Here is a 25,168-nt window from a genome sequence, read left to right on the forward strand (position 1 = left end):
CAATTTGCTGCTGGGACCTAGAGAAGGCAGGGGTGCTGTGAAAGGGGGCCGGCGGAGGGAGAAAATTCGATACGTTACAGCTCCAGCGGGTTCGCAATTATTTTAGTTTGATTATCGCATTTCCAGTTTTCTTTTTTGGCTCCAACCTCATGTACACATCTGGGTTAACAAGACACCCTCAGCTTGCAGATACACTTTTCTTCTTGGCGGCATGAAGGATGACTGACCGTCTTGTTCGTCTTCAAGGAGGACGATCTCCTCAGGCTCTAAATCAAACCGTCCCATCCGTTGGCCTTGCGACCTAACAAGCAAAGCGGGTTATTTATGGGCGGCGCCGGCATGCCAATCAAGAAACCGTACCGCCGTCTACTTGTACAGTTCAGGATCGGAGGTTCATTACGGATCTAGCGTGGATCACTTTTGTATTGTCTAAACGGGGACCCAACTCCTAAACCACTCTCATTTCTAAAGTGCTCGAACAGGGCTTCGAGGTATGTATGTACTTTGCACCCTTGAAAAGAAGGTTATGTCATACATGATTCCCGTGTCAAGCTCCAACGGCGGCGGGGACGACAAGGTCGGTCATAATGTCTCTGAGAACTGGTGACGAGATGCACTGATCGATTGTCACATCAATAGTCATAATTCCCCGGAAACAGATTCCCAAAGACGGTCAAAACTGTGAAAGCCAATAGTCTCGAAGCCAGTGGATGATCACTTTGCAGCATGGATTGGAACTGGTTTTCGCGCAATGCCAGCGCACCCGACATCTCAAGTTGCGAACAAACCACCAACCGCGGGAGTCTGTTACCAGTAGCAAGGCGCGTTGCGGACCCTTTCAAGTACGGTCCAGGACTGAGAGTCTAGAATCCAGAATTAGAGTCCCTATCCATATATTCTCTTCTGACGCCCCTGCGGACTATGTGCTTACAAACCCCAACTTGGAAATATAGCCCCCATCCATTATGGACCTGGTCACAACGACGGGGTTGGTGAACCTGTTCATGAGTAATGTCGCGGCGTGTAGCAGTTGTTTGCTCTACATATGCATTTCCTGAGTCCTGTAATAGTAAACTGGACCGAGGCTGATGATAGGCCGGCACCAGCCAATCGTTTAGCATCAACTCTGCCTGTGTCAGACGGCTGTGCTCAGGGTATGATTAAGAGAATAGCCCACTTCCGGTACAAAATGCGCCCTGTTGATTTATGCCCAAAAGCCCGAGTTCAAGAAACTACTGAACTGACTATGCCGGAAGGAGCAAAAGGGGGAGGCCCGTGAGGATGTGGCGGAACCAAGTCCAATCAAGACCGCTAGGATAAAGGTGACGACTGTGCAAACTCCAAGTTTCAAGAGAAGTGCCAGATCTGATGCCTAGAATTCTTCGTCAATAACAGCGAACCATGGGTTGGATGCTATCATCTAGAGGAGCTAGTCGCTTCTAACACATAAACTGAGCGATCGAGAAAGCAGAAGGCTTCAGCGGTGCGACCAGGCCTTCGCTGGTTGACTGACCAACTCCAACGACCTGCAGGAACCATTGCCTTCTTCAGCGTTGGCGCAACGGATTAAGCCAAGCGTCACGATAGTTACCAGAAAACTTCCAAATGAAGACTGGGCGAAAGGGACAATCCGCAGGTTGTGCGGAGGTATCTACATATGAGAGAGGCCTCTGTATGTGAATGGCACTGTGAGTATTAGGTACGATGTTGATCGATCTCTATACTCCTGGTTATTATTCCAATTACGTGGTCATGAGAAGTACATTCAGGCAGGGAACCATGTAGTCTGAGTTCTGCCGGTTCTTCCATCTCCCCTGAGCCAAGATGGCGGGCCCACCACAGAGCACCTCCTGTTGGATGACTGGACGAATATCCTGACAGATGGATCTCCCAGCCTTTCCACACCATCTTTTCTTCCCGCGCTGTACCTGGACCTTGCATGATTCAGGATTGCCTGGTAATTGCCCCTGTCTGGAAGGTATATGTACTGTTGAGTTCTTGCAAGAGCAGAACGCGTGGGCTTTGTTATTTGTGCAAGAATATGCGTTCAGCCTTTATGCCCAGCATCTCAACTTTGATGTCGTCATGGTGGTGTGCCAATCAAACGTTCAACTTACGGCATTTGAATTCACTGCTCGTCCGTGTATTGAAATGCTCCGGGGATTGCAAACAAAATTGAACCCTGACAGCGTTGTGCCTTTAGACGACAGGAACGCTAGAGAGCGCGCGGCAGAGAATCAAGCAGGCACGCATAATGGTTTCGTCGGGCTTTGAAACGCAGTGTCATGGCTGGTAAGGAACATGCTTGATACCAAAAAAGGATCACCTATGGTAGTGCAGACCATCACATTCTGGACGCTTTTCCTAAAGTGGCCACGAGACTATCCGGGAGGCTCGTCCGCTGGCCGCCTTCACGCTTGCAATCTTGCCCGAATTTGCCAGCTTTTAATGGGATCATGCCTTTTGCGATGTCTCCAAGTTTAGTCAATCTTGAGCGGTATCCGCCGCAGCTGTAGCTGTAGCGTTGATTTCCATCGCGCCATTGAAATCCTCGTGGAGTCAGGCATTGGATTGTTCACAATGGCAACAAGGTGTCCCTTCCGTCTAGCTAAGGTGGCCCAACCTGCTCGCATGAACTTTTAATATGCCCCATGGCTTATAGTTCACACCGCCACCTATATGCCACGACCGAACGAGTGGGAGACATGATAAACACTCGTGGTAGCCTCGGATTTTCAAGAAGCGCATATTAGTGCATGATAGGCTTTCCCGGTGGTTTAGGCTCTTCTGGCGGCCGCCCGCAAACCTTGTGTATCTGGGGTCGAATCCTCGCTTTCATTTTCCAGAACTCTGTCACGCGAATCGCTCTGATAGTCATCGATGACAGTGATGTGGTATGTGAAGTGGCGTGCTGCTTTTGTCAACCCACCACAACAGCAGAATTGTCACGAGTGCATCCTGAATCCCATGTCAGCTTCGTTGCCGGAATAACCTCAGGTAGACAAGCTCTGACTCGCGCAACTCGAGGTCTATTTTGGATGATCGCCATTATGCTCCGTGCACAATTTGTGTCGGATGTTTTCCGCGGTCCGATCGCTAAGTAACCATGGTCACGCACGTATGACCTTGCACTACTATTGCAAATCGAGGTTCTGGGCTTCCGCAAGGACCAATCGTTCATGCTCGTTATCTAATTTATACACCGGCTCTACTTAAGGGAGGCCGTCTTGTATATACGATATCTGGATTCGGTGCCCAAGAGAGCCAAGAAGCAGGCCAGAATGTCTCTTTAGCCATGAAAGGCTCGACTACTGCGTACACGGAGTCGGTTAGAGCCTCAGTCCTTGTCCCTCTCGGACGTAAGATCTACGGAATTTTGACTTAAATCCTGATATTCAAAGGCCTAGACTAATGGGATGGTTGCTCCTGGAATCCTCTTGGCCATGGAACAAGTCATGAGACGAGTGGAGTTCTCAAGGCTGTGGCTCCCCGGCCAAGAATATTCACAGCGCGTAGAAGCCAGATGGGGCAATGCCTCATCTGGTATATATTGATAGTAGCAAAGCATCTGAGTCGTTCAGGTCGAATTTGTGTCAATATTAGCGACCTGATGCTGACAGAAATACTCGGATGTTCGATGCTTGTAGCAGTGTTGGAAATACTCCAAATAAGTTGACATGATATTCATACAGCTAGTGTTGAGCAAGCCTTATTTTGACTGTGTCACAGACACAGTCCAGCTTCGGTACGGGAATGAACAGTCCATTAGAAGAATACACCGCACGTCAAAGGTTTAAGGATTCGAGCATTAGTCTAACGACTGCCTCATTGCAGCTAGTTCGTTACAATAAGCACAAACGAATACAAACACGCTGTTGTCTAGTCAGCCTTCACGTAGACCCGGGTTATTCAATTACCCAGGTTATTCGATTCATTCTTGTAGCGGATTATGGCTTCTACTGATCGTGACTTCCTTTCAAACCTTCGCACGACTAACAGGCTTTCTCAAGTTGCAAAAGGCAACTATGGTCAGCACCCATGAATCCTGCAGATGTTCCTGCTTTCTTTCAGTATACTAAATCAGGTAAGCAACGACCTCACCCCAGCACTCAAGACTACCATACGAACTTGATACAAATCAATTTCTGGAGGGGGCACTTTATCATTGTCCCCACGAATCCTAGCTGTTCCTCTCCATCCAGTACTGGATCTTACCACCTTCTGTTTTCTCATCACGTTGACCAGTGGCCCTAGGAATCCGCTGTTCTTGACAAGTAACACAGGTATACTTCAGACAACTGTGGTGCGTTTAGCATCTCTCCCTCTGCCCTTACCACAATTGTTTCCCGACATTGCGACCTACATTTTGCCGCCTACAATAGCTTTGAGCATAACAGGCATACATTCATAGTCACTGCGGCTTCCTCCTCCTCGGGCGCCTTCTTTTCTTCTTCGGCGTCTTCCCCATCCGTTTGTATTGGAAGTTGCACGGGCTCAGCAGAACTCCTTGTTTCCCAATCACCCCCATCATCACAAAAGCTCTATCTGATCAAGTTCGTCACTGATTAACCACGTTCCACACAGGCTTCTTGCCAGTCAGAACTTTCGTTACAATGCCTTCAAAGAACAACAACAAGCTCAACTGGGACGGCAACTTGTAAGTGTCCAGCACAAAAGATTCATTCGTGTGCGCGTGCTGATAATATTCATCTAGCAGCCGAACCTATCCGCTTCCTCCGGCGTAAGTTATGTTCCTGTTCCACAATCTCACTACATTTGAGCTGACGGGAATGAGGTTCAAATGTGCTGTTGGTGGCGAGTGGCGACCTATTCTTCGATTCTCAAAGAATCAGCTTGCCATCTGGCACAAGCGAAAACGTTCTCCCAACGATGGCATAACACCGGCCAACATCAAACTTGTATGCCGTGATCACACTGGCGAGCCAGTCCTGTCACTCAAGTGCAACGGCCCCTGCGGTTTGCACAAGGCTCGCGACAAGTTCAGTACAGCACAGAGACGCAACAAGTTCCGTGTAAGTTATGTGCCATTATAACCACAAAACCTATTGTTGACCGAATAACTTGCCCTGTAGTGGTGTGGAAGCTGTGTGCGATGGCGAGCACAGCAGGAATACGATTCCGTCCCAATTGCTGCCCCCAACGAAGTGAACGACGCTCCTGACGAAGTAGAGGGCTTTATGGCTCAGCAGGATGACCAGGATGACCAGCAAGGGGACCAGCCCGAAGTACAAGGTGGTGAGCGTGATGGACAGCATGATGAATTTGCTGATATCCCCAGCCTTGCAGACGGTGAAGACCTTCTGTTGACCGACAATGAGAACGATGACAGCCCCGAGACATCAGTGGCTGGCTATGGTCATTATTTTTGCGATGAGTCCTCGGAGTATTCTGATGATGATGATGTATGTCTCATCTCATAGTGACTTCGCAATGTCTTTCTAACAGCACACAGCATATCACCACTGCTAACTGCGCTCCCGCCGACGACATTGCAAAGCCCATGAGCACCATGATAATCAACACAAATAGGTCGCTGAGGGTACCTTCGGTCAATTTGATTTCAGGATCCACTCAGGCTTCACAGCAATCATCCCGATTCACCTCTACTTCGGTCTCTCAGGGTGCCGGGACCCGCCATGCTTTGGCCTCAACTCAAATCTCAACGTTTGATGTGCAAGGCTCATCTGAAGCACACTCGACTCAAACATCAAAATCATCATGGATGCCCCTTCACTTGTTGGCGAATGAGAATCAAGTCACTCTTCGAGAGAGGAACCTTATTCAGCGTCATGTATCAGGCCCTGTCGAATCTGGCGCCTCAACTCCATCTATGGTATCAAGCGACTCTCGAGCTGGTATTCCGACAATGTCGACGGATTCCCGTGTCCCTTCGTCCGAGGTACAAGGTCCCCGTGCCCTGCGGGCTCAAAAGTTCACTGCCTTCGACCCCAACGGTAACGCACATCAGAGAGACGTTGGTGGTACAAGCACTGGAACCAACGCCTCGGCTGCACATGCAGCAGGAAGTGTCACGGATCGTAACAAACCGCAGAAGGGCAATGGTAACTGGGCACGGGTGGTGAGTTATTTGCTCCTTGACGTATGAGGCGTTTATGCTAACAGCATCCTTAGGACAGGCGAAAAGTCTTCCACTCGTTGTGGGTACCGGAGAATAGATCAGGCAATGGTTATGTCGACACCTACAATTCTGGCAGTGAGGACGAGATGTAATTTCAACCTTCCTCAATAGCTTGTGGGGTTACTATAGAACTGAACATGTCGACTGTTTTTCTGCGTTGTTTTATGGTTAGTGATATGGTTTAGAGTTTAGTGGTAAGCGCATAAGTTCACAATGGTCACGACTGCTTGCTGGCAGATGTCACTGATGTGACATGGGAATACCTCAAAGGTCACTAGACTTTGGTGATTGTTATCCGTGGACAGCTAGTAGTATAGCCTAGGATCTAATTGACAGTCATACAGATAAGTATTGGGTTGTGTACTTGTGTGATTGCGTTGAATTTTGTGTGAACGGTTTCTCTGTCCGTCCTGGATGTTACAACAACGTTTGATATCTCGCAGAGGCTTCAGTCATATCGCACACAGCCCCTCACAAGGTCGTTGTTGTTACACGTAGTTGCCACACCAAGTTCTCTTGAGCGAAGGCACTCGGTGGCTTGCGTTTTCGCCTTATTTCCATGAGCGGAATTCTGGTTCTAGTGCTGCAGGGTACGTCTTGTCATTGTTGAGTGTTGACTAACGCCCAATCTGCCACAAACTCAGCGACCATTGGTGATGCCGCGTCTTCATACATGGTCTCGCAGAAACCATCTGTGTGTTTCAGTGACCATCGCATATTTCCCAAGCGTCCAGGCGGGCTTGTAATTACAGCACCTAGCTCTCACCTGCCTACCCAATGGGGTAAACCATCTGACGAATGCTATGCAACCCCTGAGTCAGGTCCTAAGGAGACTTTCTATAATACCATGTACCAATTCAGCTCTGAACTATGCCCATTTACGAGTAAATTTTGTCGGATACAGAGCAAAGCCCACGGATGTGAACGCGGGAATTTATACCCTAGTATAGGTATCTCTCTATAATTACAAGATGATGCTGGCACTTCATATCATCGTAGAAGTCGACGAAGCGACCATTGGAATCTCTGGCTGTCAACCGAAAAATGGCTTTGGCTATGTTAACGGGTCGTACTGTCATTTGCCTTCTTGGCGACTTACATACCGGCATACCCTGACGAAGAGTTTCGCCGCTTCAAGAAAACAGTGAAGCGTATGCTTCTCGTCCATCAATATGGTCCTCTCAGATGTTGGCTTGGAAAAGTTGCCGAGAGCAATTATCACACCATACTTATCGGCAAGTGCGATCGTAAAAAAACGAAAAGTTTTCGATGGTGCTATCGACGATTTGATATACGACCTCAACCTGCCAACTTTCAAGCCAAAGTGACCCAATTCTCATCTGCCAGCTCCGCAAAAACGGGTATTGCTAGCCGTGCTAGTATTCTCGGGGTTCAAAAGTACTGGTCGCAGAAGCCATACACGCCCTATACGGAAGAAATGACACAAGAGGTAACCGGAAGTGTTTTGCACCCGGCAGCAGTCGATTGGTCATAAATGCTGTGGTTAGTAACTTTGATCATCCGCCCGTGGAATCTAAAGATTGTGAGTTTGATGATAGCCACCAGCATTCGGGAGGTTCTGCAGTAGTTAATCTAAGAAACAATGGCGCAAAGCTGGAATCCGGAAACAATTGCCAAACAACATCCTGTGATGCTTTACACCCAACTTGGACTGGCGGTCCGCGTCCAACCATTTTGAGTTCTGGTAGCCGGTCACAACCATACTCACATCACATCTTATCACACATGGCCGATTCTCAGAATGAACCGTCTGGCGTAGGAGTCTTTTGTCAGTTGAACGGGCAACTGCGCAGCCCGCTGCTACAAGGCTACAGTACTTCTAATGCCAATGTCAGTGTGGATACAGGAAGCCTATCGTCTTCAATCGTGATTCTGACTCCCTCGGCTTTCTCCTCTGTTTCTCTTTCATTGACAGCAGAGCATGGAGAGCCAACAGATACATCGACAGCGTACGGGCCGTTCAAGGCAGCGGCGGCTATCCTAATAGTGAGACACCAGACCCCACTGGCCAGCCAGCGCGAATACAGATTCTGAGAGATCGTCCACACATCAGCACCGGCGCAATGCGCCTCCACCCAGAATGGCTAATGCGGCGGTGGCGGCAGACGACGACGATGGAATCACCTGGCGGAAATACCTGCGGACGTAACAACAGCAGGAGAGCGGCACGTCGGGACAATAAGAAAGACCGGGCCGCCTACGCGGTTAGTAGTCGAGTTATCAAACGCTCCTCCCGGGAAACTGCCTCTGGACAATGACAAGATAGCAGACATGACGTTGCGCGCCTACGGGATTATTGCCATGGGATTTTTATCATCACAAGGTACCATTGGGCTGAGAGAACACCTAGGATGTTACTAGGTAAAAAAAATTAAAAATTTGCGAATAGGGAAGTCAATTGTATCATATGGTTTAAGAATGAGTTTATCTCGTTGCACCACGGGCGAGAAGAGTCTGAATTATGGAGGGATGCCCTACATATAGTTTTCGGATGTTTGCCTGTGCATATTATGTGTTCACACTTATTAGAAGAATATCTTTGGTCTTTATGAGATATGGGCCTCCGTGTAACGATCTATGGTACATCTGAAATTCATCTCAATAACAGTGTTCGCTTGGCACTGAATGCTGTTTAGCTTTCACCCACTATCACATATCGTGCCCGTCATTGACCATAACGCGAACATGGTATTTGCAGATAGGGAGTTCTATGCTCCTCGATTGATCAGAAACTGCTTTTATCACTTTTTTTTCTTTCTCTTTCAAAACCCCCCCCCCCCCCCCCCCCCCCCAAACAAACAAATTGCCGCACCTGAGACTGTGTCAAGTACCCTGCACCTGACAGATGTTCAGACGCAAGGCCTTCGTATATTGGGCACGGAGAACGAAAGAGTAGCTAAAGCAATCGGCAAACAATTGAGTCACGGAACCTCCTGTCTATATTTCCAGGCGGCAGGATATTTCACTTGTGAAACACGTACTATTCGCATAGTGACGTAAACAGGTAGAGATTTTGTGATGAGATACACAAGACGGCATTGGGTATCTTAAACGCCAAACTCCGTGACATACAAGCAGGTTCAGTTCAAGAACTAGATGTTTAATTATGCACCTTCTAAGCCGGCCGACTGTTGCAAAGTGATGGACTACGCACAGTTCCAGTTCTGATATCTGTAGTCCTGGTCATTCTGCTGCGTGATGTCTCAAGAACTGCTGCCGAGAGCTTCGAGGCACTGGCGAGCTTAATCTTTGGGCTGCAACGTCCTCCCCTTTCTTGCGTGTTTTATTCCTCTTGAGAGCAGACCACTCGGACTTCCAAGCGTCGATACTTCGCAGAAGGTCTGGATCTGCATCTTTAGGCACATAACTCAGACACTGCATTATTAGGAGTCAGTAATTACTTCTTCATGATGGGTTGCGGGGTATTCGGGGTATTGTGAGACAGTCGTCGAGGAACCAAATGCCTTCAATGGGCAGTATACACTCCGTGGATGTGCTGAAGAGGGTAGAAAACAATCTCGAAATGTGCTTACCTGAACCTCAATAGCCTTTAATTGTATCTGGAGGTTCAGTATCTCCATTTCGCCTTCATTACGTTCGTTTTCACTTTGATATGTTCATAAGCTCCATCTTAACCAATAACAGGAAATGTGTAGACTCACAGGTCCCTAACACGCCCCTCGAGATATATAATCCGCTGAGCAGCTCGCTCTGCCCTCGTGATGAGAAGATCATGGATGTGCTTTTACTGATTAGCAGGAGTGTAGTATGCAGTGTGCGAGATCGTACTTCTTGCTCCTCCTGCCTGGCCTTCAAATTGTTGACAATGGACTCCAGGGCGGCTTGGAGTTTCTGAGCCTCAGCCAAAACACGAGTCACCTGGTGTTTATTTGTTCCTTCTACATGCTCAGGGTGGCCCAAACAAGATCCTTGGCCGATCCCATGGTGTTGGGGCACTGTCTGTTCCGACTTAGGTAACGAGACCTTGGAGAAATGCGGTTCGAGCGACGAGGACCTTAATCGTCCTGAGCCTGAGCCAGGCCCCTCATAGTTGTCGCTCGTTAGTGATCGAGCGCGATCGTAATTTAATGGTTTGCTTCTCATCATAAACATCAACGCCTCTAGCTCGTCGACCTTGGTATGCATAGAGTCAACATCCTCGCCTTGCATCACCTCATCTGCCGCGAGTCTAGCAGCCAGATCATTGAGCCTTTGGGTCAAGGCGTCTTTGTGGTCTCGAACTACATGGGGCCGATCACGGTTCCCAGCATCTGCCTGCGGCGAATGTAACGAGTTCGTGTTTGGTGGTGAAGGGCTCCGACGCAGCGGAGAGAATGGAAACGACCTGCTAGGAGATGGGAAGCTCAGAGAAGGGGATGCAGATGGCGAGGAGAAAGTGGGCGTTGTATCCCTCTGGTTGTGCCGTTCCTTGGGGTAGTACCTAGGAAGTGTCTGCGGCTCTAAGTCTGCAGAAGAGCTCTCAGACATTACAATGCAACTGCGACAGAGGCATCCGGGTCAGCTGGATTTGCATACATCAAAGAGGCAAATAAATGAGAAATGTGCGGGTCTGGCTTGAATTGGGTTGGTTCGCATGAGCAAGCGTTGCAATCTAGTATCTCATCTCAATCGGTGATGTCGTGCATTCTTGCCTGAGATTACCGACGTTCTCGTAGTGGTTTCGATCGAAGCTGCGTGAAACCGTGCGATGGATTGCTTGGAGGCGGAACTGGGCGGGCCACTTAGCACTGTCCCCCAGCGGCCGATTTATGTGGAGCGAAGTGGTGAGCCAACTTGCCATTCTTCCCAGTTACTGCTGCTTTAGGAACGTGAAAGACTTTTCATAAAAAGCACGACTGGTTCGTGTGTTTTCCGTCCCCTTGCTTCGTGGGCGCGTTGCGTATTTAATTCGAATGCCGAGCCCTGTGTTCGAGCTCAAAACCGGACTTACAGATTACTAACCTTAGGACTGGACTGGCTTCAACACCAAACATGCCCAGCGAGACTCACAAGTGTATGTGGAAATAGCATCTTTTAAGCACCACCGTGAGCAATACAGAGTGGAACAAACCCTTAAATAGGTCTACGACATATTCTGATCATACTAGCAAGTGGTAATAAGACTCGTGACCAGTTTTGGAGGCGGCCTCATCTGCAACTATGTCGCTCTACGCTCTAACTTATGCTCTCTACTCGTCGTGGAAAACAGCAGCTGAATCGAGCTTGGGAGTGTGGGGAACCCCTGCTTCAAGTGATTCTGATTTGGGGGGAGGGCGGGCGCGCTTCAAGACCCCCAAACTTGGCCGGCATTATGTAGAAAAAGATGTCAATCATGTGCTCACCGAATCCTCTCCTGAGTGTGGATTTCCTTGGCGAGACCGAGCTCCGACTGAGCCAAGGCTATGGACTTTGAACAAGATGATCCGCGAAGCAATTCTATGAGTGTTCCTTTTGTGGTGATAATAAGTTGCAGGGCTCTGCTGTGAATGGTGATTTGTGCAGATTCGCTTAAACGGTTCGGGCAGTGTAGGAGCAAGGAGCAAGGAGCTTCCTCGGCATTAGATATCTGTCACTCTCCGTCATACCTTAGATGTCAGCATAGTTTAAGCCGCGGGGTTTCTATTCGAGGTCCCTCCCATTCGATTGAAGGTGAAGGTCGTGGTCGTGACAAGGACCAGTCGGCTCGGCTCTGGGCTAATGCTAACCTTAGCTAATTAGCTTACAGCACTCCATAACATTCACAGGTTAGCTCACAGCTATCTCTGGCTATCCAACTTCCTTGTCGCCGAAAACTAGACGAAAGGAAACGAAACATCACACGATCATCTCAGCTTCCGCAACTCCATGGACTGTCAACAACTTTTGTTCACCGCCAGAGAATACCAGCACAGCAGGGGTGCACTGAAGCACGACCGCCATTTGTGTTTGTGTTTTGTTTGCGAGCTCGACCCACGAGCTCAGCTCTAAGGTTAGCCCATCATGGCATGGAAAGCCTCGGAGCGCTTGATGGATACCATCAAGCATTATGCCAACTTCCCGGCCACTGGAGTGAGCCTGCGACAGATGGTACAATTCGGCGAGAAGCCCTCGACTGGTATGTCATTACCTCTCTGAATCTGACCTCGTGCATACACGAGTGAGGAGTTGTTCCCGTTCACCTTCAGCTGCTTTGCGTCACCCACGTCTATTCGAACCGGGCCTGTCGCTAAACAACCACTCCTCCTCGTCTAGGAACCTTATTCCGCGCCTCCCAATTCCTCGCCGAAGAACTCCCAATTCGTCTCGCACATCGAGTTCAGGAGCTCCATACCCTTCCAGATGGACTCAACGAAATGCCCTCGGTCAAAAAGGTTGCCGACTGGTATGCACAATCATTCGAGGTGCGTAACGGAAACATGAACGGGAAACTTGGATGCTGTGTCGCGTGAGTCATCTGACATGTGAGAACAGGAGATCACTACCCTCCCACGGCCCGAGCTAGGCGGCCAAGTACGGGAAAGACTCCTCAAGCCTAGCGCTTCTAATGGTAAACGACTGTCTGATGCGATACCGAATCCCAGTCTTGAGGAAGGTCAATACACTTCATTTAACAACGGCAATGGCACCAGTGCTGGCCGGAAGCAACAAGCCGCCAGGAGGTACTTCGCAATGGTCGATGACACATGTGACTGGCCGCCAGACTTGAAGGCCTACAACCAGAGATTCTCTCAGACTCTCAAGACGATCAAGAGGAGGCACGACGGCGTCGTGACAACCATGGCGCAGGGCATTCTCGAATACAAGCGGAAGCGCCAACGTATGCAGATCGACAACAACATACAATCCTTCCTCGATCGCTTCTACATGTCCCGGATAGGGATTCGTATGCTCATTGGACAGCACATTGCACTTACAGACCAAAGCCATCACCGGGACCCAGCCTACGTCGGTATCATCTGCACCAAGACCAACGTTCGGGATTTGGCCGAGGAAGCAATTGAGAATGCTCGCTTTGTATGCGAGGACCACTACGGACTATTCGAGGCCCCGAAAATCCAGCTTGTTTGCAACCCCAATCTCAACTTCATGTACGTGCCGGGCCATTTGTCGCACATGCTCTTCGAAACATTGAAGAACTCGCTCCGCGCTGTGGTCGAGACCCATGGACAAGATAAGCAAGAGTTTCCGGTGACCAAGGTTATCATTGCCGAGGGCAGAGAGGATATTACCATCAAGATTTCGGACGAAGGTGGCGGCATTCCCCGAAGTGCTATACCCCTGGTCTGGACTTACATGTACACCACCGTGGACCGGACACCGAATCTAGATCCCGACTTTGACAAGAACGACTTCAAGGCACCTATGGCTGGATTCGGTTATGGCCTACCTATCTCGAGGCTCTATGCTCGCTACTTTGGCGGTGATTTGAAGCTGATCTCTATGGAAGGGTGAGTATCTATCGCACACACACACCACCGGATGTATCTTGACCGACAGGCTGACTGGACTAGATATGGCACGGATGTGTACTTGCACTTGAATCGTCTTTCGAGCTCGTCGGAACCTCTGCAATAGCAATCAGCAGTCATGAGGGAATGGATGTCCCGAGGATTGGCGTCGAAGGTGTACAACAATAGAGGAAAACGATTAAAAGCGTTCCAAGAAGTATCTGCACGAAAGCAGGTGGGCGACACGGCGTCCATGTTCAACGAGAGCGGCTCAAAGTATAGTCGCGATGATAGTGGCGGAGAGCTTTGATGTGACGAGCTGCATCTCTGCAAAGAATCTAGATCCACTAGGATGCAACGATTGTCTCTGTGGGCTGAAACGCGTAATCTACGGCAAGGCGGCCAACGTCTAGAGAGGAATATGCCATATTTTCCATGAAGTGATACAGAGCTTGATTGGGCAGACTCAGATCGCTGGACCTGGAGGCTTTTTCGGAAGTGCTTTGCACAAACATGCGCATGTTTTGGGAGTAAGGCGCTATGGTTGACGGGAAACATGGGACATCTTGTACCTATGTATTGACAAAAGGAAAAACCCAGCAGTTTGGACACTGAACAACATGAACTTGACTAGGCGTGGTTTTTGTTGATGGAATGCTCGAGGCAGTATATGGTACCTTGTAGTTTGATTCTGCACGTCCAGAGGAACAGCCGACCGTAGTCAATTTCTGAGACGGAGCTCCAAGACGTGAGAGATTCTGGATAACCTTACCTGGGCAGTATCTGATCAAATGTGCCATGTACATAGTGCACATGATGCCAGTGGATTGATCAAGATAGCTCTGGTCGGTCTAGCCAGTCAAATGGATACGATTTGAGCTGACCTGGGCCTCGGATCAGATAAGATCAGATAACTCGCACTCGGCAATGCGAGAAGCTTGGCCGACTAACACGATGTGTCACATTCCTTGCGATTGTAACTTGTTCTCCAAGGTTTGCCACTCAGACGCAAGATTTATGTAGCATCGGAGCAGCTCAGGACGCTTCGGGTTTCGGATTCAGTAAAGTATTATTGGGGACTTGTTGCCGTCTTGGTGGTTAAACCGCATGCTTGTGACCAAGGTTTGGATAACTTACGTCTTTGCATGTGAAGAACGGGGGGTGTTTTTCGCAAGAGAGAGAGAGAGTTTAGGCTTGACGGTAGCGACGGTAGCGACAGGGGCCTTCTCCTACTGTCTTAGCGAGCAGACGCTAGTCGGGAACCACTGAGACCCTGGCCCAGGCCTGCCGCGATCCCCGTCACCGTCCCCATCCCCCCCCCCCCGGACCGCACTGTCTGTCTCCAACTTGATAAAAGCGACGGGATCTACTCTAACTTACATACCGTCCAGTTAGCGAACCTGCTCCAACTACGTCAATCGATATCTTTCTCGCCTTCTCCTCTCTTTTGCTTTGGTTGTCGCACGCTTGCTTCATTGTCCTCTGTCTCTAGTTCATGCTCCAAGCAAAACATAGCAAGCACATCCAGCGATCATGCCAGGGTCTTCTCGCATGCCCATTAGCCTCAGGGAGAGCTTTGAGAGTATCAAGAGAAACCGGCCGAGGGATCCGTGGTCCGTGGTGAATCTCGACTTGTAAGTCAACCAACAGCCATCGGAAGCCGATGACCTCGAGCGCCGCCCCCAGCCACGAAACAATAACAGCAAACACAACAACAAATATAAACCCATGTAAATTGCCTGCACTGTACGAAACATCACCGCTAATCAGAACTGTTGCCATACTTAGACTCCGCAACACAGTCTTCTTCTTCTTCGTCCTCCGCATCCTCCGCCGCACCTTCTGGCAACTCAAGGGCCGCGGTCTCCTCGGTACCATCGTCGAGCTCTACGTGGACATCCGCCGCCTTCTCTATGGATACTTCCTACGACTACCCGGCGTGCGCACGCAGGTCCGCAAGCAGGTCAACGACGCCCTGACCAAGATGCAGGGCAAGCTTGTGCCCGCCGGCGGGTCGCGCTACTTGTCTCTGCCCAAAGAGCCTTGGACGGACGAGGCGGTCCGCACCGAACTCGAGACCCTGTCTAGCATGGACCATACGAGATGGGAGGATGGATATGTCAGCGGCGCCGTGTACCACGGCGAGGAGGAACTCATAAAGTTACAAACCGAGGCATACGGAAAATTCACCGTCGCAAACCCGATCCATCCCGACGTCTTCCCTGGAGTGAGAAAGATGGAGGCCGAGGTGGTCGCCATGGTGTTGTCCATGTTCAATGCGCCTTCTACCGCTGCAGGTGTCTCGACGAGTGGTGGAACAGAAAGCATCCTCATGGCCTGCCTGAGTGCACGGAACAAGGCATACGCCGAAAGGGGCATCACGGAACCAGAAATGTAAGTCTGACTGCTACAAGTTGACCGCTGTAGAGGGCCCTCCTAACGCTATGGAAGGATTCTCCCCGAGACGGCACATACCGCTTTCCGCAAGGCTGGCGAGTACTTCAAAATCAAGGTCCATCTTGTGCCCTGTCCCGCGCCTACGCATCAAGTCGATGTGCACAGGGTGTCCCGCCTCGTCAACAGAAATACAGTTCTTCTTGTGGGCTCGGCCCCAAACTTCCCTCACGGTATCATAGATGACATCGCCGGACTGTCCAAGCTTGCGCTCCGCCGCCGCATCCCCTTACACGTCGACTGCTGCTTGGGATCATTCCTCGTCCCCTTCCTCGACAAGGCCGGCTTCGAGACCGAGCCCTTTGACTTCCGTCTCAAGGGCGTGACATCAATCTCGTGCGACACGCACAAGTACGGCTTTGCGCCCAAGGGCAACTCGACCGTCCTTTACCGCACTAGCGAGTTGAGGACATACCAGTACTTCGTCAGCCCTGACTGGTCCGGTGGTGTCTACGCCTCGCCCGGTATTGCTGGCTCTCGTCCTGGTGCTCTCATTGCCGGCTGCTGGGCCAGCATGATGAAAGTTGGCGAGCCGGGTTACATAGACGCGTGCGTCAAGATTGTTGGAACCGCAAAGAAGATCTCGGAGCACATCGTCACATCGCCACCCCTCTCGGCGGAACTCGAGATTATTGGCCGACCGCTAGTAAGCGTGGTGGCGTTCACGGCGCGGAACCTGAATATCTACGATATTGCCGACGGCATGTCAGGAAAGGGCTGGCATCTCAACGCTCTGCAAAACCCGCCGGCCATTCACGTCGCTGTGACCATGCCCATCGTCAAGGTGTGGGAGAAGCTTGTCGCGGATCTCGAGGCGGTCATTGAGACGGAAAGAGAAAAGGAGAGAGTCAGAGCCGTCGAGGGCAAGGGGTCGAGGGGCAAGGCTATGGGTGACAGCGCAGCGCTCTATGGTGTTGCAGGTAGCCTGCCGAACAAGAAGATCGTGGTGGACCTGGCAAATGGGTTCTTGGACCTGTTGTACAAGGCCTAGATGCTTTTAACTCACGGGTAGTCTCTGTAGGATATTTGTGGAGAAAGGCGTGCTGATACCCCTCCCAGTGTCAGAATACCAGCAGTATACCTAGTATATGGGCACAATGCAAGTCTCGATTAGGATTTTAAGCATAAGCCAAGCCCGCCACACGTGGGAGGGAGGCACAATGCGTTATGCCGGCTGGGCCGCTCAATCGTGAACGCTATACCTAGAGCCTCTGGTATCCTACGAGACCCCATGACGTAGGTGCGCTGAATGTGATCCATTCTGTGTGTATGGAGATAGTAATGCTCTGGGTAAATAGAAGCCCCCCCCCCCCTCCCCTTTCTTCGTGAGGGCCCATGACTCTACTATGGAAAGGCACGAACCCAGAATTCTTTTTGGGGAAGGGGTTTCGTGCTAGGCCGTCATGTTATCTCGCCCAGCCGTCCTGTCTCTCAAGGACCGGTCATGGCTATACTAAGAAAATGTGAAGTTTTCGCTTCCCACCATAAAATCTTTTTATAAAAAAGTAAGGGAAAAAAAAAGTTAAAGTTTGATTTCGTTGAAAAGGCCAAAGGATGAATCAAGTACATCGCTGTAAAATGCCCAGAGAGAAAGAAAGAAGAACACAAGGCGACCAGCAGATTGGTCAATCCAGCGAGGATCGTAAATTTGCCTCAATAGAAAGTCTCTAACTCGGGTTTCATGCCAGTATGAACCAGGCCTCCCGCACCAAACGCCGGTTTGATGAGAACTCGCGTGTACCCATTGCGAGATTGGGGCCTCCTTTTCTCCTCTTCGTCGGTTCTCGTTTCGTCCTTTCGTCTCGCTCATGATGCACACACAGTGTGTGGCAGTATAGTAAAGGTATCTGCCCGCGTGCCCCGTAACTTCGTGCCTCCCCCCCCCTCCTTCTCTACAGTTCTTGGTTGACCGCTTTCATGAATCGTCACGTGGGTGCTCAATGTCGATGCCGCGCTCATGCGTTGGCGAAGGCCTTCTTCCATTGTGACATGAACTTGTTGGCTTCTTCGGCACAATTGTTCTCGCCGGCACCCTTGGTACATCCGGCGAGCCGCATGACGAAATCGCCGTCTTGGAAGGTCTGTCCATGCTTTGGCTTGTTGTATGAGTTTAGGAGTCGCTGAGGAATGATGGCCAGCCTGGAGAGAATCGTTGGATGCCACTGGACAATGTGCTCCTGCGAGGTGTCAGAAGAAATAGATAAAAACAAAACAAAGCAATTCCATATGGTTTGCTTAGGGGCAGGGGCAACTTAGACGTACCAATGCATGGGTGTCGGCCTTCTGGAAGTTGTAACTCCTGTACAAGGGATCGAACCACGTATCCAAAAAGAACTCGGCCCAGTCCCCGTTTCGGATGACGAAGCTTCCTGTGGACAGGCCGTCCTTGTCTTGGGTGAGAGCAAAGTCGACGTCGTCTCCCCTCAAGTGCGAAAAGGTCTTGATGATACTGTCCGGAGGCACCACGGGCAGGTCTTTGATCATGTTCTTCTCAAGATTGCTGGTGCCCATGATGTGCTGGTCTACGTCGAGCTCGGGGTTCATGATGAACGAGTGCTGGTCGAGGTACCAGAAGTATTTGGCGTCTGGATGTACCGACAGGGCGTGTCGCATCGCCGTCACTTTCGTCCACGACATGGGCGCGCCGTTGATCTCGTAGCCGCCTGCTGATACCAGCATCGTTTTGTATCCTGGGCCAGTCTGTCAGTATACCGGTGCTCCCCCAAAGATCCCTTTGCGAACGCAGACTCACCGTGCTTCTCGGCATACTGCTCTCTGTTGTCTTTGATGGACTCGAGGTAATCTGGGTGGCCTCCCCAAAGCCGCTCGTCGAAGACTGTGACTATGACGACTGGCGGCTCGCCTGACGGTGTGCGGCGTGGGGTGCCGCCAGATGTCGATGTCGAGCTGTGGCCTGACAAGAGCCATATGAGGAACAGAATGAGGGCTCCTCCAATGGCGATGGTCTTGGGCTTTATCCTGCGCAGTGTGGGTATCCTCGACGAGCGTGCCGGGCGGAAGGGCGGCGGATTCGAGCTTTTCCTCGGTGGGTATGCGAAATGCATTGTGAGGGTTGGATCGCCTCGGGATGTCGACGTGAACAGCGGTTTCTCGGGCCGGGGATACGGGCAGGCGTGTCACAGGGCAGGATGCGACGAGTCTCGCCGGTATGGGTTCCCAGATGAGATTCGATCGCAGTGCCGAATTGGTGGCTAGCGATGGCTCTCCTCGGGGGTGCTTTCGAATCTCAAAAGCGTCGCGCTTCTTTTGGCGCAAAGGTATTCTGGCAATTCGCGGCGAGCAAGATGAATGCCAAGTGTATTGCAATTGCAACAAAGGGATAGCTCCAGAAAGGCCGCGGTGCGTACGACCAGGGTGACCTGTAATCTGCTACTTGTGACCCTGGAGAAACTCCCTGGAGAAAGATTCCCTGGAGGGCTTCTTCCCTGGAGGGGAGGGGGGTTATCGCGACAGCTGATAAACACCAATTAAGCTTCCAACCTGGAGTCGACTATCGCGCAAAAGAAAGGACAGACTTCATGGGTTGCGCATCATCCAGACTGCCTCCTATGCTGTGCCATCCGGAGTCCAGAAACGATCTGGCTGGAACCTCAGCCAGACTAATAAGGGGGCTTCCTTTTCGCCAAATCCCATGCATGGTTCAAGCCTGGAGCCCGGGCGACTGCACCCACCGCGCCTACTACTACTGGCCAGCTCACTAGGTTAAGTAACTGCAGCTGCATCAACCCCCACTGTACAGGCTTGTTACATACAGTACATACAAGTAAGCCCCCCCGCAGCCAAGGTACGCCCAACCCAACCCAGACTTACAGTAGGGTCTTGTTGTCAACTGCGCCGTCAGGTGTGTTTTCATAACAGTAGGTAGAACGAGGTATGTTTGCAAAATTCCGCATCAATCAGGATATTCATTTCTACTTGTTGGCTCTCAGGGAAGTATCCCTCCCCTAAATCCTATCATACTGTACTCTAGAGAGACCGCCGGGTTGCTGGACTTTCTTTTGCTAGCGCACACTTTGAATCCCATCCCTGTATGCCCACAAGCATGCAGGAACATGAGATGCAATTCTCGCCTCAAGGTACTATACAATACGGCTTAGCCGCCAACCCTTTGGTTCTCCAGCAGGATTCTCCACAGGATTCTGCTCCATCATCTGTATCAATTTTGCCCGGCTAACAATCAACCAAGTCTCACATGGAGTGATGTCAGTCGATCAGCATTGGCTCTGAAGAGCTGCCAAGTTGGGACCAAGTATTGATAGCCCTGGACCGAGTCTGTACGAAGCAAGAACAAGACGCCCAAGCTTCAAGACAGTCACAAGGCTTCCATCTCTGCACACAGACTAGTCGCAACGATATGGAAGAGAATCTTCGAGGCAACTTAAGAGTGTGCAGTGTCACTGAATCATGAGCACTCCATAGGTACTGGTCGAGCCTCCTTGCTGGCTTGCTTGCTTGCTTCATTGTGTGAAAATGAGACAATCTGCTGCAAATATATGCATGTGCCCATTGCTTTTTTCTTGACTTAGAGGAATCCACGTCTGAGCTTGGGTTTCAACTCAAAATCAAATTCCGCTGTGTCTACTGGGTCTTCGGTCGCCGCAGGCTGGGTCGCCTCTACCGGCTCTGTTGTCTCAGGTGCGGCATTGGGAGTATCGGGTGTCCCATTTCTCTCAGCTGCGTCTTCATCAACGTCATCATCATCATCATCATCATCAACAGGCTGGGCGTTCATGATTCTCTCGCTAGTCTTGTCGAGAGCTTTCTGTGTCCATTTTCGCGTGCCTTTCCAGACAGCCTGGCAATGGTTAGCAAATAAAAATAGAATAAAAATGAGATTGTTGGTGAACGCGCATAGAACTTACCCAAAAGAAAGTGGCGGCGCCGATTACTACTAGCATCAGGTTGACATCCTCCAGTCGATCTCGGCCTGTGCCTCTGCGACGGGCGCCGCCACCTACGATACCCGAGGTTCGGAGATTCCACCATTGAAATGGGCTCATCGCAAGGAAGGCTTTGACAAAGCCCACCAAGCCCAGAGAGAATAGGCCCTTCAGGAAGTGAAAACCCCATCCTTCCTCATCTATTTCAGGAATGGGGATACCGCCCAGAGCGCCGTCGAGATCCATGTCCAAGTCCCAGGTGTCAGCTTCGCCGCCGAATACATCGTACACAGTTCCCACGGGATCGAGCCAAAGATCTAGAATGCGGTCGCCTACAAAGCCAAGCAGAAACACGGTCAAGAGAACGATGGCAATGGCGAGGACGAAGGCGAGCACAGGACTTCGCAACCTTCGAGCCCAGTCCATGCGTTCAAAGCGGTACTGGTACCCACATCGACTGCATTTCCACTGGTTGTCGGTGCCAGCCTGCGAATACCTCCATTCCTGCAAACAAGACTCGTGTGTCCATTTAATGCTGCCTGAGCACTTGCAAGGGCATATCAAGCGGCCTGCGTCGTTCTCGTAGACCTTTCGTAGGGGTTTGCCTCGGATTTTATCCAAGAATTCCGGCTCCTGATATGTAGGATATACCACGTCGCGACAAATGTTGCATTCCACTGGATTGCCATGCGGTCGGGGTTCGTCGTGTTCTCTATCGCCGTCGGTGGCGGCTTCATAGCCATCGTCCGGAAAGTCCATCTTGGATTGCAGATCTGGCCTCGAATGAAGCAAGGGAAGGGGGGAGGTGGCCGAGACAAACCAACGGGACAGGCCAAGAAAATAGTGGGGTGGTAAATCGTAATCTCAAGGGTCCTATGAAATAGTTGAAGTGATGGGAGAGAGCCAGAGAAGGATGTGGTGAGGTGATGTTTGGTTTTACGTAGACAAAGGTTTGAGGTGGCAGTGCCGGAAGCTCCTAGGTGTGCCTCTTATGGTGACAAACTCGGGAACATAACGGAAGGCAGCCCCAAAAGATTCTTGGGGCACTACCCCATCGCTGACGGGGGACGCTGGAGGTCCTACGACGGATGGGCAGACTCACCAAAGCCCAAATTATTTCTCTGCTGGGGGGAGACGACAGCTCGAACCAGCGTTGCGACGAGAAGAATCAAATTGGCCTTGTTTGGTGTTTGAGAGGTTGAAAGCTGAGCACAATTTTCTCTGCGCGAGAAACTTGTGGAAGCTGTGGTGAAGGTACGGATCCGTACCCAGACTTAGGTAACCAGACCCACTCGAGTGCCTACATACTAGTAGTATCGTCCGAGTTCCAACTTGAAGATACAGGTACGTTTTTCGGCGTATCTGAGGTACTTGAGGCTAACCTAGTCTACTATATGTGCAGCTGGAGGAAAGCGCATGACGTTAGACCACGGCCCTTGCATACCGTACTGCTAAGCACACTGGACATTTCCGGTGACTTTCAACGATTGAAAAGCTCGGGCCCGCACTGGCACACGCTGGACCAGGCTGAAAGGATTACAGTACGTATAGTACTAGACTAACCTTAGGTTACTGCGGTTAGTGATTAGCTAGGTTAGCTCGAACACGCAAACTGGCGATGCCTGGCCCTGCTGGCCCATCGAAACCCCCCGGTCCCAATCCAAACAGCTACCTGAGAGAGCGAGGCCCGCCAGCCTCATCACCATCTATCTAAGGTTAAACGTATCTTCTGAACCTCGAATCTAACCCACCAATTCTCCCACCGTCCATTTTCTACAACCGCTTAGCCTGGATCTCTGAAGTCTGTACCGCAGACATGGCCGACCGTTACTCCTTCTCTCTGACCACATTCTCGCCGAGGTAAGCTCCATGTTGAACTGTCCCCTCGCCTGAGTTTATAGCTAACCATCATGATAGTGGAAAGCTCGTGCAGATTGGTATGCGACACCGACACCACCCAAACCACCCTCTGTCCAACTACTACTGATAACTGACATCGTATCCAACTGTAGAGTATGCCCTCAATGCAGTCAATCAAGGTGTCACAGCGCTAGGAATCAAGGGTGAGCTTCTTTCCCTTCCTCCTCCTCCTCTCCTTCTTCTTCGTCTTCTTCGTCATCATCATCATCATCATCATCATTATCATGATCCAACACAAACTCAGCAAGCTCCAAGCTCTAACTCGACATAGCCACCAATGGTATTGTTCTTGCCACCGAGAAGAAGTCATCATCACCCCTCGCCGACCCTTCCTCGCTTTCCAAGGTCAGCCTAGTCACACCCAACATCGGCATGGTATATGCCGGAATGGGCCCCGATTACAGAGTGCTCGTCGACAAGGCACGCAAGGCATCCCACGCCGGCTACAAGCGAATCTACAATGAGTACCCTCCCACGCGGATACTGGTCCAAGATGTCGCCCGAGAGATGCAGGAGGCAACGCAGTCTGGTGGTGTGCGACCCTACGGTGTCAGCTTGCTGATCGCTGGCTGGGACGAAGGGATCTTGCCAGATGAAGAGGCGTTGGTACAAGACGAGGTCATCGACGCCGAAGGTAACAAGAAGAAGGTCTCGGGCAAGACTGGTGGAGTTCACAAGGGCGGTCCCATGCTGTACCAGGTCGACCCCTCCGGCAGTTACTTCCCCTGGAAAGCAACAGCTATTGGCAAGAGTGCCGCATCGGCCAAGACTTTCTTGGAGAAGAGATACACAGAGGGCTTGGAGCTCGAGGACGCAGTGCACATTGCTTTGCTGACCCTGAAAGAGACGATCGAGGGTGAAATGAACGGAGAGACGATTGAGATTGGTGAGTTGAATCCACATGAGACACTCATCAGGTGTACCACGAAGGCGCTAACTGTTGGCAGGCATCGTTGGACCTCCGGCGGACCACCTCCTTGGTGTCGAGGGTGTTGCGGGTGCTGTTGGCCCTCGCTTCAGGAAGCTGACTCCTCAAGAGATTGAGGACTATTTGACGAATCTATGATCATGGGGCGTTACGGATATCGAGGCTTGTGCTCACATGTACCATAGAACAGCATAGACGGTTCAGAAGGCGAAGAGTTTTCACGCTGCGTTGGTATTTGTGCGCACTATTCTTTGCGGACGATGACGAACGTGTTCCGCGGACCGCAGGCAACGCTATGTATGGAACTGCCAGGCTCTAAAGGGAACGGCACCTTCGTCCAAGACACTGTCTTCTTCTCTTTTGGAAGTCCAAGCTGTCCATTTGCATTCTCGCCAATAACAAAAAGCTCCCGGCCTTCGGTCAATATGATAGCGTGATGTGCACCAACTGCCATATCCACCACATCATTCTCTTCAACAACCACAGGCGACGGGTTATGTGACAAGCCCTCGATCAAAGCAGGTTGGCCTGGATGACCGCCCCACGCGTACAAATCATGGGCTTCCGTCACTGCCATAAGGAGGTAGCCACCGGCGGCGATTTTTGTGATCTTCCCTGTTGGTAGTCCCACGAGGTCTGCCACGAGGCCCGGTGTAGATGGTGGGCTATATGAATTAGCACCTGTCATTGTGGCCATGTTCGGTAATAAATGCGACTGACCTGGTCTCGTCCGTATCTCTACCTAAACACGCTGGATACCGTGAGTCGCCCCAGGTATAAACTTCCCCTTTGGCATTCAAGGCTGCGAAGCCTGTTTCGTAAGCAACGATTTGGGCTAAGTTGCCCATTTCCTTGAGCGAATGGGCGATGCTTCCGAGTCCGCCATCGGCAGGAAGATTATGCTCATCGATAGCGACATTCCCCGGACCATAGACTGGTTCGTTGTAAGTGACATGTGACGGTATGCTATTCCCCGACTTACAGGCGATTCTGCCGTTTCCGCTCTTAGCTACTGTTGAGGTAAGCATAGAATGAACCAGCTCGGTGCTGTAGTCCTGAAAACCCGCTGTATGCAACCCATTGCTAGTACCGACTGCACTAGAATCGTGAGTATAGAATCCCAAAAGGGTGCATTCTTGGCTACTGCACGAACCACTAGTGGAAGAGAGTGAGGCCAGAACCCCCACGATACAATCGTCCACGAATACTTTGGTAAACTCGTAAAAGTCATCTGTCAGCTCTGTCGGCTTCCAAGTCTTGCCGAACTGAAGTTGGCTCCAGGCATTGAAGCCTGTGGCGTACAGCTCCATCTCCAGCCTTTATGCGTTGTTGCCTCAAGTACCTTACGGTGCAGCGC

At 50.8% G+C, this 25,168-nt stretch overlaps 9 protein-coding genes across 9 annotated transcripts; 4 read left to right on the forward strand and 5 right to left on the reverse strand.

Moving 5' to 3' along the window:
• The first annotated feature begins 4,434 nt into the window (after positions 1 to 4,434).
• On the forward strand, positions 4,435 to 6,494 carry BKA67DRAFT_168282 (uncharacterized protein). Its single transcript, XM_046095204.1, has 6 exons — positions 4,435 to 4,657; positions 4,715 to 4,741; positions 4,796 to 5,033; positions 5,094 to 5,423; positions 5,474 to 6,100; positions 6,154 to 6,494. Exons 1-6 carry the CDS (start codon positions 4,614 to 4,616, stop codon positions 6,250 to 6,252), a joined length of 1,365 nt encoding a protein of 454 aa, XP_045961003.1. The 5' UTR covers positions 4,435 to 4,613; the 3' UTR covers positions 6,253 to 6,494.
• A 2,492-nt stretch (positions 6,495 to 8,986) lies between these two features.
• BKA67DRAFT_553030 (uncharacterized protein) lies at positions 8,987 to 9,737 on the reverse strand. Its single transcript, XM_046101889.1, has one exon. It carries the CDS (start codon positions 9,560 to 9,562, stop codon positions 9,365 to 9,367), a length of 198 nt encoding a protein of 65 aa, XP_045961004.1. The 5' UTR covers positions 9,563 to 9,737; the 3' UTR covers positions 8,987 to 9,364.
• On the reverse strand, positions 9,583 to 11,005 carry BKA67DRAFT_168320 (uncharacterized protein). Its single transcript, XM_046095205.1, has one exon. The coding sequence runs from the start codon at positions 10,667 to 10,669 to the stop codon at positions 9,785 to 9,787; it is 885 nt and encodes a 294-aa protein (XP_045961005.1). The 5' UTR covers positions 10,670 to 11,005; the 3' UTR covers positions 9,583 to 9,784.
• An 887-nt stretch (positions 11,006 to 11,892) lies between these two features.
• Positions 11,893 to 13,845, forward strand: BKA67DRAFT_168333 (kinase isozyme 4). The gene is made up of 4 exons (XM_046095206.1): positions 11,893 to 12,275; positions 12,413 to 12,561; positions 12,632 to 13,608; positions 13,672 to 13,845. Exons 1-4 carry the CDS (start codon positions 12,161 to 12,163, stop codon positions 13,733 to 13,735), a joined length of 1,305 nt encoding a protein of 434 aa, XP_045961006.1. The 5' UTR covers positions 11,893 to 12,160; the 3' UTR covers positions 13,736 to 13,845.
• Positions 13,846 to 14,921: 1,076 nt separating this feature from the next.
• On the forward strand, positions 14,922 to 17,380 carry BKA67DRAFT_553049 (sphingosine-1-phosphate lyase). Its single transcript, XM_046101890.1, has 3 exons — positions 14,922 to 15,242; positions 15,397 to 16,002; positions 16,060 to 17,380. The coding sequence occupies exons 1-3, from the start codon at positions 15,142 to 15,144 to the stop codon at positions 17,051 to 17,053; spliced, it is 1,701 nt and encodes a 566-aa protein (XP_045961007.1). The 5' UTR covers positions 14,922 to 15,141; the 3' UTR covers positions 17,054 to 17,380.
• Positions 17,381 to 17,994: 614 nt separating this feature from the next.
• On the reverse strand, positions 17,995 to 19,364 carry BKA67DRAFT_168483 (galactosyl transferase GMA12/MNN10 family protein). Its single transcript, XM_046095207.1, has 3 exons — positions 18,815 to 19,364; positions 18,325 to 18,752; positions 17,995 to 18,239 (listed from the first exon to the last, which is right to left on the reverse strand). Exons 1-3 carry the CDS (start codon positions 19,125 to 19,127, stop codon positions 18,018 to 18,020), a joined length of 963 nt encoding a protein of 320 aa, XP_045961008.1. The 5' UTR covers positions 19,128 to 19,364; the 3' UTR covers positions 17,995 to 18,017.
• A 1,241-nt stretch (positions 19,365 to 20,605) lies between these two features.
• BKA67DRAFT_655084 (uncharacterized protein) lies at positions 20,606 to 21,722 on the reverse strand (the record flags this gene model as incomplete). Its single annotated transcript, XM_046106679.1, has 2 exons — positions 20,606 to 20,878; positions 20,946 to 21,722. The coding sequence occupies 2 exons, from the start codon at positions 21,720 to 21,722 to the stop codon at positions 20,606 to 20,608; spliced, it is 1,050 nt and encodes a 349-aa protein (XP_045961009.1).
• Positions 21,723 to 22,605: 883 nt separating this feature from the next.
• BKA67DRAFT_168542 (putative 20S proteasome subunit alpha type 2) lies at positions 22,606 to 24,217 on the forward strand. The gene is made up of 5 exons (XM_046095208.1): positions 22,606 to 22,823; positions 22,881 to 22,900; positions 22,976 to 23,026; positions 23,155 to 23,769; positions 23,831 to 24,217. Exons 1-5 carry the CDS (start codon positions 22,780 to 22,782, stop codon positions 23,947 to 23,949), a joined length of 849 nt encoding a protein of 282 aa, XP_045961010.1. The 5' UTR covers positions 22,606 to 22,779; the 3' UTR covers positions 23,950 to 24,217.
• On the reverse strand, positions 23,992 to 25,013 carry BKA67DRAFT_168710 (regulator of chromosome condensation 1/beta-lactamase-inhibitor protein II). Its single transcript, XM_046095209.1, has 4 exons — positions 24,965 to 25,013; positions 24,794 to 24,909; positions 24,532 to 24,745; positions 23,992 to 24,476 (listed from the first exon to the last, which is right to left on the reverse strand). Exons 2-4 carry the CDS (start codon positions 24,837 to 24,839, stop codon positions 24,056 to 24,058), a joined length of 681 nt encoding a protein of 226 aa, XP_045961011.1. The 5' UTR covers positions 24,840 to 24,909; positions 24,965 to 25,013; the 3' UTR covers positions 23,992 to 24,055.
• Between the last annotated feature and the right edge of the window lie 155 nt (positions 25,014 to 25,168).

This window comes from Truncatella angustata (assembly GCF_020726525.1).
Source record: "Truncatella angustata strain MPI-SDFR-AT-0073 chromosome Unknown BKA67scaffold_2, whole genome shotgun sequence".
Classification (NCBI taxonomy): domain Eukaryota; kingdom Fungi; phylum Ascomycota; class Sordariomycetes; order Amphisphaeriales; family Sporocadaceae; genus Truncatella; species Truncatella angustata.